This window comes from Balearica regulorum, chromosome 6 (assembly GCF_011004875.1).
Source record: "Balearica regulorum gibbericeps isolate bBalReg1 chromosome 6, bBalReg1.pri, whole genome shotgun sequence".
Lineage (NCBI taxonomy): Eukaryota > Metazoa > Chordata > Aves > Gruiformes > Gruidae > Balearica > Balearica regulorum.
This window is the reverse complement of record NC_046189.1, coordinates 18695433-18705430: the sequence shown is the minus strand read 5'-3', so window position 1 is coordinate 18705430 and position 9998 is coordinate 18695433. Positions and strand designations below refer to the sequence as shown.

The 9998-nt window shown below is 54.9% G+C and overlaps 1 protein-coding gene across 1 annotated transcript; it reads right to left on the bottom strand.

Annotated features, from left to right (window-relative positions):
* Window positions 1-1498: 1498 nt before the first annotated feature.
* Window positions 1499-4618, bottom strand: EVX2 (even-skipped homeobox 2). The gene is made up of 3 exons (XM_075755753.1): window positions 4195-4618; window positions 2797-3056; window positions 1499-2168 (listed from the first exon to the last, which is right to left on the bottom strand). Exons 1-3 carry the CDS (start codon window positions 4616-4618, stop codon window positions 1509-1511), a joined length of 1344 nt encoding a protein of 447 aa, XP_075611868.1. The 3' UTR covers window positions 1499-1508.
* Between the last annotated feature and the right edge of the window lie 5380 nt (window positions 4619-9998).

Sequence of the window (9998 nt, the reverse complement as noted above, 5' to 3'; positions counted from 1 at the left end):
CCTCTACGATTTATGTTCACTGAACAAAACAGCATAGCCTTTAAAATCATTTCCTGAAAGTTCATTATTAGAATATGAAAAAATCCAGTGTCTTAAAAATAGAAGTATTTCAGGACACTTACTCGAAATATATAATAGAGAATTTTTTTTCTTTTTTTCTTTTTTTTTTTTGTGAGAGTATACGTGTGTGTGTGTGTATTCACATTCACACAGGGCCTAAACAAGCAATAGCAAGTTAGATGAGGGCTTCAACTCTTCAGAAAAATCTCATTATGTGAAGAGTGAAGTGGCTCTGTAGGGAGCATTATGGAAATATCTGGGTTTGATTTAATGAGGCTCTTCACATTGGTGGAATATCAACTTAACAGAGAAAAGTCTACCCGGGGCGTCCAAGTTACCAAAATGAAAATTGGCAATTGAGATGATAAGAAAGTGGCTTTCTTGTGCGAAATCACTTCAGGTAACAGAGATAACATTAAATAACATACATTCTATGCACCAAGAACAATGTTTTATGTACCAAGTCTCTTATCTGTCTCTTCTAATGACTTCCCTTAGCGGGTTGTTAGTACTTGACAGCAGGTCTCTGTGCGGGGAACTTTTTTCCAATTCCACATTCAAAGGAGGTCCATCAGAGAACATGATTGGCAATTTTCGTCATAATCTGCACATTATTAGCATCAAAATTGACATGGCAGTAACACTGGTGGTTTTTGATGTGCCTTTCTTCAAGTTCAAGGAAGTCCCTCCAGTAGCAGTGGTTTGGTATTGCAGGTCTCAGTTACCCAGTGGTGGCTTTTCAGAGGCAAAGACGCGATAGAGATGCGTGAGAAATAAATCCAAGAGCCGTTTTACCGAAAGGAGAGAAAGACGCGAAGAAAAAAAATAAATTTAGAAAGATGTCTGGAAGGTAAATGCTTCAGGACAACAGCCTACACCTAGAGAGATTCAAGTATTTCCCAGATAGCGTGGATTATGGTAGTTAGAAAGCGTGAGCTTAAAAAATGCCTCTCCCCATCCTGTCAATCTCACACGTCCCTTCCCGTTACTGGCCCGGCCGCGGCAGCCTCGTTAGCTACCGCTTCTCGTACACAAATACGCGAGACATTTCCCATTGAGTCGGACTCAAACCGAAATTAATAATAATAATAATTAAAACGAGAAGAGAAAAAAAAAAAAAAAAAGAAGAAGAAAAAAAAGCCAGAAACACATTCCCTTCCGCCGGCTCCCCCTCCCTGTCCCCGCCGGCCCGGCCGCTCGCAGCCCCGCGGAGCCCGGCGCCAGGCAGCTCCCGGCAGCGCGCACCGCGGGGCCGCCTCCGCGGGGGGCGCAAAAGCCGCGGAGCGCCCTCCCCGCTGGGCCCCGCGTCCCTCCGCGGCGGGGCGGTCAGCAATAGAAAAATAGACGGAACTTTTTGGCCGAGCCCAGGCGCGCCCCTCGACCCGGCCCCCCCCCCCCGACCCCCCCCCTACAAAACGCCCCCCGCCCCCGGGCCCGGGCCGCGGTAGTTATCTGGTGAGCGGCGCCTCCTCCCGCTGGTCCGGCGAGGCGACGGCGGCCTTGCTGAGCACGGCGGCCGAGTAGGGCAGGAAGCCGCTCTCGGAGCGCTGCCCCGCCGCCGTGCACGGGAAGTCGGCGGCGGCGGCGCCCCGCGAGCCCAGCGCCGAGGCCGCCGCCGCCGCCGCCGCCGCCGTCTGGCTGCTGTGGCAGCTGAGGCAGGAGCAGGGCGCCGAGCCCCCCGGCGGCCCCGACCCCGCCGCCGCCGCCGCCGCTGCCGCCGCCGCCGCGGCCGCCGAGGCGGCCGCGCTGCTGTTGAGGCCGGCGGCGGCGGCGGCCGGCGCCTGGTAGAGGCCGGGGTGTCGGAAGCTGCAGAGCAGCTCCGGGCGGGAGTAGGGGTGCGAGAGGGCGCGGAAGGTGTCCAGCGGGCGGATGGAGGTGGCGAAGGGCGCGGCGGCGGCCCCCGAGGCGGCGGCGGCGGCGGCGGCGGCGGTGACCCCGACGTGCGGGTAGTAGTGGAGCGGGACGTGGGAGTGGAAGGGGTAGGGCAAGCTGCCCGTGGCCGCGGCGTGGGTCATCATGTAGGTGTAGAAGCTGGGGTCGGCCGGGTGGGGCCAGGACATGGCCAGGCGCTGCCGCTTGTCCTTCATCCGCCGGTTCTGGAACCACACCTGCGCGGGGAGACAAGAACAGCGCGGCCTTAGCTCCGCTCCGCGCCGCTCCGCGCCCCGCCGCACCCGCTCCCGCCGCCGGCACCGGCGGGCACCCACCCACCCCCATCGCCGTTGCGGCGCGGCCCGCGGCTACGGCTCGGCCGCCCGGCTCGTAGGCGACCCCTCTCCTGCCCGGAGCAATCGCCTATGACCTTGCCCGAGGGGAGCGGTGGGCACCGTCCCCCTCGGCCCGGGGGCGAACCCTTCGATCTGAATAAACGTTTTCCCTTCGAGTTCCCCCCCCCGCGCAGGACTATGACTTTACGGTATTGATGCGCTCATCCCCTCCCCGTGTTTAATAGCTGCATTTATTTTCTCTTCCCTCTTCTCTTTAGGAAATATGCTAACGCCATAAAAAAATGACGAGGAAAATAATAATAATAATAATAATAGTAATAATAATAATAATTTTAAGGCAAATGAGGAGGTTTTGGTGCGGAGAAGCAAACGAGCAAAAGGCACGACCACAGCCAAGGGCCCGGCGAGTCGTTCAACCCAAGAGAGAAGCCGGCCCGAGGGAACCGGCCACCGCGGGACTGCAGCGGGGCCGCGGCGGCTCGGCGGGGCGCGGGGAGCGGCGGCGTACCTTGATGGTGGTCTCGGGGAGGTTGAGGGCGGCGGCCAGCTCGCAGCGCCGCGGCCGCGACACGTAGTTCTCGCGGTAAAACTCCTTCTCCAGGCGGGCGATCTGCTCCCGGGTGAAGGCGGTGCGGTACCGCCGCACCTGGTCGCCCCCCGCCGCCGAGCCGCCCAGCGCGCCGCTGCTGTGCAGGCTGCCGATGCCGGCGGTGGGGGCGGCGGCGGCGGCGGCGGGGGTGCTGGGAGCCGGGCTGCTCTCCGCGTAGCCTGCGGGGCGAGCGGAAGGGGGTGAGAGCGAGCGGCGGGGCGGCCCCCCAACCTGCCCGGCCGGGTCGGGCCGGGCCCTGCCCGCCCGTCCTTAAAGGCCAGCTGTCATCCTTACAAATCGCTGCTGCTGATAGAATCGATAAAGTTGGATTTTGCGGGATTGGGCCGTTGGGGTTTTTTAGTACTTCGTAACTGCGTTATTCTCAGTAAACGGGGCAGGTTTGGTGATCGCAGGGCAGCCGAGCCCCGGGGAGAGCGGGCCAGGGCACGGGCCGGGGCTCGGTGCGGCTCCGCCAGGCTGCGAGGGGCCCGGGCTCGGCGCTAGCCTTTTCCCCGGCGCCTGCGGTTCTCGTTTTCGTTTGAGACGTACCAAATAACAGCCGCCGTAAAAGCCACGTTATTATTATTTTTTTTTTTTCCTCGAGCGTTACGTCGAGGATCCCTTCCTTTCTCTGGCACCTTTGAGGAAAAAGGCTTGCACTGTGGCCCCTAGGAAATCCACCGCTCACCTGGCTCCCCCTCCCCAATTACAGCAATAATAACAACCACCGTCCATCAACACCCTCCGCAGAGCGGGAAGGAGACGAGGCTGTTTCAAACCCCCTGTTACACGCAGAGGAAAAGTGAACAATGCCCAATTACCCCGATGTGGACACAGGGCGGCACGTTGCATGTACACAGAGAAGGACACACACAGACAAATATGGACAGTTTCCTCGCACTCCTTTCTCTCTCTCTCTCGTTTAATCTGTGTACGTATATACACATATATACAGCTCGAGAGACGCCGAGAGCTCCAAGAGCGCGAGGAAAAATAAGGAGAAAGCTGTCCCTCAGTATGGGTGAGTGGCTACTTGTGCCCACATATATTCTGGATCTATATCTACACACCAATGGATTTGGGCATGCACACACACACGCACGCACCCGCACAGGATCTGCCTGGGCAGCATGTCTCGGCTATCGGGATAGCGCAGTAATCGCAATAACATTTCACAGCCGGGAGCTCTGTCTTCGCAGAAGAGAGAGCGCCGGTACGGACGCTAGCAACTTTGGCGGTGGCGGTGGGGTTGCTTTGGGTTTTAAAGCCGGTTGGCAAAGCGCGGGGCTCAGATGGAGATGATAAAGGAAGAGTTACCTTTGTTACTGTTTTCCTTCAGCTGGGAGGAAGTCAGGCTGGCCGGGGAGCGGAGCGCGGAGCAGCCCACCTCCACATCACTGTTCATATCTGCCTCTTGAGCAACTTCGGAATAAAGGCTGATTTTCTTCCTGCTTTCCGACGGCGGGATTTCGGAGGAGACGGTGCTTTCACTGCTCGGATGCTGAAGATTGAATAAAGTGTCTATTTCAAATTTGCCTTTGGCGGAGATGTCCCCTATAGCGCTGTGCAGGGAGGCGGCAGTCAGTCTCGGGCTGAGGCGACCACTGTGCGGAGAATTTTCAAGGGCCTCCAGCACTGCATTTCCAGCTGAGTCTGACAAATTCGAGAGCCTTTTGCCAGCTGTAGGGCTGTGCAGCCCTCTCTCCATCAGGATCATCTCTTTTCTTATTCTTTCCATCATCTCAGCTTTATAAAAAATGTCAAAGTTGCAGGGCTGGTCCTGTACTAATGATGAGCTGCAGCAGGGGCTAATTCACATTCAGCCCGGCAAGTGTCTCTAAATATTATTATCTCTTTTTGAGGGAGGCGTAAAAATTGTGGGATGCCAAAGCGAGGGAATGACTGGTCAAAATGACCCATACATCCTTTCTAGCCCGAAATGTCATTCATCAAAAAGTGGTGCTCGTCATTAAGGTACGAATGACGCTGTTCGAATAATCATTTATTGTAACAGGTTTATAAGCAAATAAATACAAGCTCCTGTCAGTGGATAATGAAGGCGGCTTCAGAGCAGACAAATATATCCAGGTGGAAAGAAAGAAAGACAAGAAGTGAGGAGTAAAGCTCTTGTCCTTAGCTTGATCAGATCTTGCTTGAATTGCTCTGGGGTTTGGCCTCTGGGGTGGAATTGACAGTCTGATTAATAAAATGAGCTGTGCAACATTTCCCCCTTCATTTAGGTGCATCATTATGCTCTGATTTTTGTTTTGTTGCCTTTTAGGTCCTAATGATGCAGCTTCTTTCTCATTTGTCCTCGGACAGAACTACATGCTAAATATTAGATAATGCTTTCCTTTATTAGTATTTTTGAGGCGGATTTTAGATCACAACGCGAGGAAATGCTGGAATCGGACCAGAGGACCGAGAACCTCCTGCCGCTGCTATCTCTTTACTTTTCCCTCCCATTTCCAGATCACATTAGTACTTTTATTTAGGAATTTACACTGACACCCCCACGCACCCCCTCACACGCACGAACCGTATGCCCAGACTTTATAAGACCGCTGCTGCCGACACGCACCGATTCGAGTGCACCTACAGCAGTCGCCTGGAAATTGAAATATTTATTATAATCGAATATATTATAATTCTAATATATTTTTTTCTTCGTTGCGCCCTTAAATATGATGTCCTTTTTACTCTCTGTAATCCTGCTTATCGATGAAGCTAGCCTGCGATTTTTCTCCCCTCTGGGACAATACTGGCTGTAGTACGGTATGATGGGGGGGGGGGGGGGAATAACCGAATGACATTAAATGCATTCGTGATTTAAAACGCTCCGCGGCCGTGCCGTTCCATCCTTCCGGCAGGTTTCTCTCCAGCCCTCTGCTTTTTCCCTCCCCACCGCCAATAAAGCCTACTCATTTAAAACTTAAAAAAAAAAAAAAAGAAGAATAAGAAAAAAAAAAAAAAGAAATAAGTGACGGGGGTTTATTGCCTACGGGCTTCGAGCTAGCAGAGACACCACCTCTAGCACCCTCTCTCCAAAGTTACCTGTGGCTCAGTTAGCTCATCCCTCCGCTCTTTGCCGGGTGCCGCGGGGCTGCAGGGGACACGGGCTGCCGCGCTCCGCAGACGTGACAGTCGGGAAGTCTCCCTTCAGTGATAACTTTGCTAGTAATAATGACGCTGATGGCAACCATTTAAACGAAGATAAATCCTTTGTCGTTAGCATCTCTGGAGTGCGCTTCGATAGCTGCCCAACCTTTATTCTCGCCGTGATTTTTTCTCACCCGCATCATCTAGTATTTAGACCCTGGGAATCTGAGTTTCATCGCCCGGAGAAACACCCCGGTGTTTCCTGTGATTAAACGCGGGTTTGATTTTTTGCGAGGAGAGCTGTTCCTGCTAATGTTAGTCACACACATCTCCTAAGTTCTTGTGCTCTTGCGCATGATTCATAGCTCGAAAATGGGATACTTGTCACTTTTTTTTTTTTTTTAATAACGTGTTAAAGTCTCCCTAAACATTCCACCGAATATTTAGGAAACATTCTAGGCGTTGTTTGCAAAAATCCAGCCTTCCATTAATGAGCGTTTTATGTCAGCCCTTTGAAATGTGAATTTAGACTGCAGTGTGGTGCCCTGCCTTTTACAGCCCCAAAACCAGACAAAAGTAAATACCAACTTTTCCTTGCCCGCGGGCGCGGCGGCGGAGCGGGCCGGTGCGAAGGCGAGCGGAGCGGGGCGTAAACCGCGGGGCGGTGGGCAGAGCCCGCAGCCGATCCTCCCGGGGCCCCCGACCGGGACGGGCACGGGGGGCTCTGCGCTGCCCTCCCGGCGGTACGGAGAGCGGCCCCGCTGCTACGCCGCAGCTCGGCTCGTACTGAGCGTGGCGGAGCGGACGCTTCTGGGGCGGCAGGAAGCACCGCACCGCCCGGGGGGCACGCAGCCCTGCCGGGGGCCCGGAACCCCGCTTCCCCCGCCGCGACCGGCTCCGCAGCAGCCGGCGGCCCCGACAGCCGGTCCCGGCGGGGCGGGAGGCGGAGCGGAAGCCTGCGGCCGGGTTTATTGCTGTCGTTTGGCGCCCTCGTCTGTTTTCTTACCGGCTGTAACAGGGCGAGCATCTTTCCCCCTGCTCTTTCGGAAACCGCAGCCGAGATACCACATCTCCGAGGCAGTCGTGTGCGCACACAACCAAAGCCGGCACAACTTTAGACTCCAGAAATGTTACTGCACCACTAAAAAGGAGGGAACGCTTTTCATGTTATTCAGAGCGGATGGAAAAGACTATATGAAAAGCCCCGACGTGAGAAAAATATGTTACATGCAAGTGCGGCTGTGAATGATCTTTATTAGTGTTATTTTATATTTTGCACCTTTTAAATAATACTCATACCTCAGGTTATGTACAATGTATCTTAAAATATAGCTACAGTCATATGCGAGGGAAATAACATGTCATAAAAGACGTTAATAATCTTCCACTAAGTAGATGTGAGGTAGCAAAACCATTCCCTGCCACGCAGTTAATCAGTTCACCCCCAAACTGTCAACCCACTAATAAACTAGTCATCTGATATTTATATTCCCAGCAAAATAGATGCATTTACTGCATCGATGTTTATATTTTTTTTCAAAAACAACAACACAACCTTTCGGCATATTTTTATAGTTCTTCAAAACCAACAGCTGAGCCTAAAGAACCTCCGGCATTACAGTGACATTAGTGGGTAAAGGGGGAGGAAGTTACAGAGACCGCTGAAATATGCGAGGTTTTGTTAGACGCTGTTTACTCAGTTGTTCGTGTAAGTTTAAATAGCTGCTTAGGCCTATGGCCAAACTTCTTTTCATTTTTACCTTGAAAGTTATTACTCGAGGCATCAAAGAATATTTCACTGCTCGTTTATTAAATCTTACCCGGGAAAAAGAGGTCACGCAACTTAATTGAAATGAAGTTCGTATTAAATCAGCCAAACAACATCCCGGTCAGATTTTCACCAGTCAGAGAGTGCCTGGGAAGACGGACAGGAATATCTGTTTCCTCCTCCTCGGTGGGGCAGGCTGCCAACAGGAGCTCGGGGCGGCGCGCAGCGCCAGCGGGGCTATCCGCGGCAGAGCAAGGTCTCCGGGACGCGCCCCGCGGGGTGGGAGCAGCCGGCGGCGCGCTGGTCCCAGGGCGTGCGGGGACGCGGGGCCGGTCCCGGTGGGCGCCGGGGGAGCGGAGGCTGCCCCGAGGGACCCCGCGGAGCGCGGGGGGGGGGGGGGGGGGGGCCGCGCAGCTCCCGCGCAGCGCCCGCGGCAGCGCCGGCGGCTGGCACGGCGGCGCCACCTGGCGGCTCTCCGGCCGCACTGCGCGACGGGGCCGCGGGCGCTGCCCACGGGAGGCCGCCCGGCAGCCCCTGCCCCGCGTGTGTGGGCACGCACCGCGCTGCCGCTCAGCCCCGAGTGCCCCCTGCGCCCCAGGCCGCCGTGCATGTGACGGGCCTGCCTCGGGGCGCCGGCCTGCCTGTTCAGTCCTGATGGCCCGTGAAATGTCACTCGAGAGCGGCGGGGGACACGAACCCAGCGTGTCCCCGAGTCACGCGAGCCCCGAAACACGGTCCCTCCCCACGCTACCCGGGCTGAGATCTCGCTCGCTTTGCACGGTTAATTATTACATGATGTCTTCTGGGGCCGCCTTTGCACACAGATTTTAATTTAAACGGTAAAGCGTTACTCCGGTCTAAAAGCGACTCGGCCTTTCATTTTAGGTCGCAGCTGCGGCAGGTCGGAGAGCTTGTCCCAGGTCGGGGTCCCCGAGGTCCCCGCGCTGCGTCAGAGCAGAAGCGGGAGTCAGGGAGCGGCCAGCACCAGCCCGTGACCCGACGGCTCAAGTTCAACACCAGCCGCGCTCAGCCGCCCGTAAGCGCTGCACCGAGGCCACGCAGGGAGTACCGAGAAAACTTTCTCCAATTCGGAGTGGATTTTTGTTAAGGCTGAGGTAAATAAAGAGATTAGAAGCTGTGGCACAGATCTGGAAGGAAAAAAAATAGTTTCACAATTTTCCCCACGTTGCTGCTAAATCTTTTCATCATCATAACTGGCTTGGTTTTTTTTGTGTTTTTTTTTTAAAGGGGTAAGGCAAAATGAAAGCGCTTCTGTTTAGCTATTGAAAGTCGACGCAAGTTAAAAGGTAACAACGGAACGCAGTGGGCATTGGGGAACGTTTGGGGCAAATATAAATCGATTGGTTTTCTCTTCGTTTGCTTTGTCCGTTTGTCCTCGATGACCTTTTTACTTTTTTTTTTTTCCCCCCCCTACCGTAAACACAAACAGGAGAAGCAGCTTCCTACAGTCACGGTTACCATCGGCAAATTCTGGCGAGGGAGGTGATGAAAAAACTGGGTTGTTTTTCCTGGGAGAGACCAGGCAGAAGACAGAGAGCAAACACTAAAAACCTGTGCTAAAAGCTTGAGTGGAGTCCTAACTGTTAAATCATGGCAAATGTATTTGAGGAAATGAGATAATTGGGGGGGGGGGGGGGGAGGTTATTTATTTTTTTTCGGGGAGAGAACACAGCCACTTTCTGCAGCGATGCTGTCTATCTCGTGTGCTATGCAGATTCCCGTGCAATGCGTCAATGGAAAATGCATGGCCGCTCCGCGGGGCGCTGGGCACCCGCAGAGCCGCTGCCGGGGGGAGGAGAGGGCTGTCCCGCAGGCAGAGGCCCGGCAAGCGCCGCACATCGCCCTGCCTGCCGCGGAGCAAAGCCTCGATGGGGACTGTTCTCCCCGGGCAGGGGAGGCGGCGGGCTGTTCCGGGACGGGGCCGCAGCATGGTCCCCGGGGCCGGGGGTGCGGGACTCGTCCTGCCACTTGTAAACTGGGTGGATGCTCTCAGAGATCCGACCTTGGCTCATGAGCTCATTATTTTTATTCGCGTGCATAATATCCTGCCGTGCAAGGCAGTGCTGTTTTCTACACCCTCCACGAAACGGGTCATTATGGAATTGAAGTTGTTGGTCATAAACCCACCCAAAGACACAGTTTTCCGGGACACCGAGGGGCTCTCGCTGGAGCAGAGGTCTCGGCAGGGCTCAGGTCCTCTGCGGGCGTCGCTGCTGCTGCACCGTGGTTTGTT

Coding starts and splice junctions, on each gene's coding strand:
- EVX2 (XM_075755753.1), bottom strand. CDS start 4,618: ATGATGGAAAGAATAAGAAAAGAGATGATCCTGATGGAGAGAGGGCTG. Junction 3,057..4,194: donor GAAGGAAAACAGTAACAAAG/GTAACTCTTCCT, acceptor CTCGCCCCGCAG/GCTACGCGGAGAGCAGCCCG. Junction 2,169..2,796: donor TCCCCGAGACCACCATCAAG/GTACGCCGCCGC, acceptor CTCCCCGCGCAG/GTGTGGTTCCAGAACCGGCG.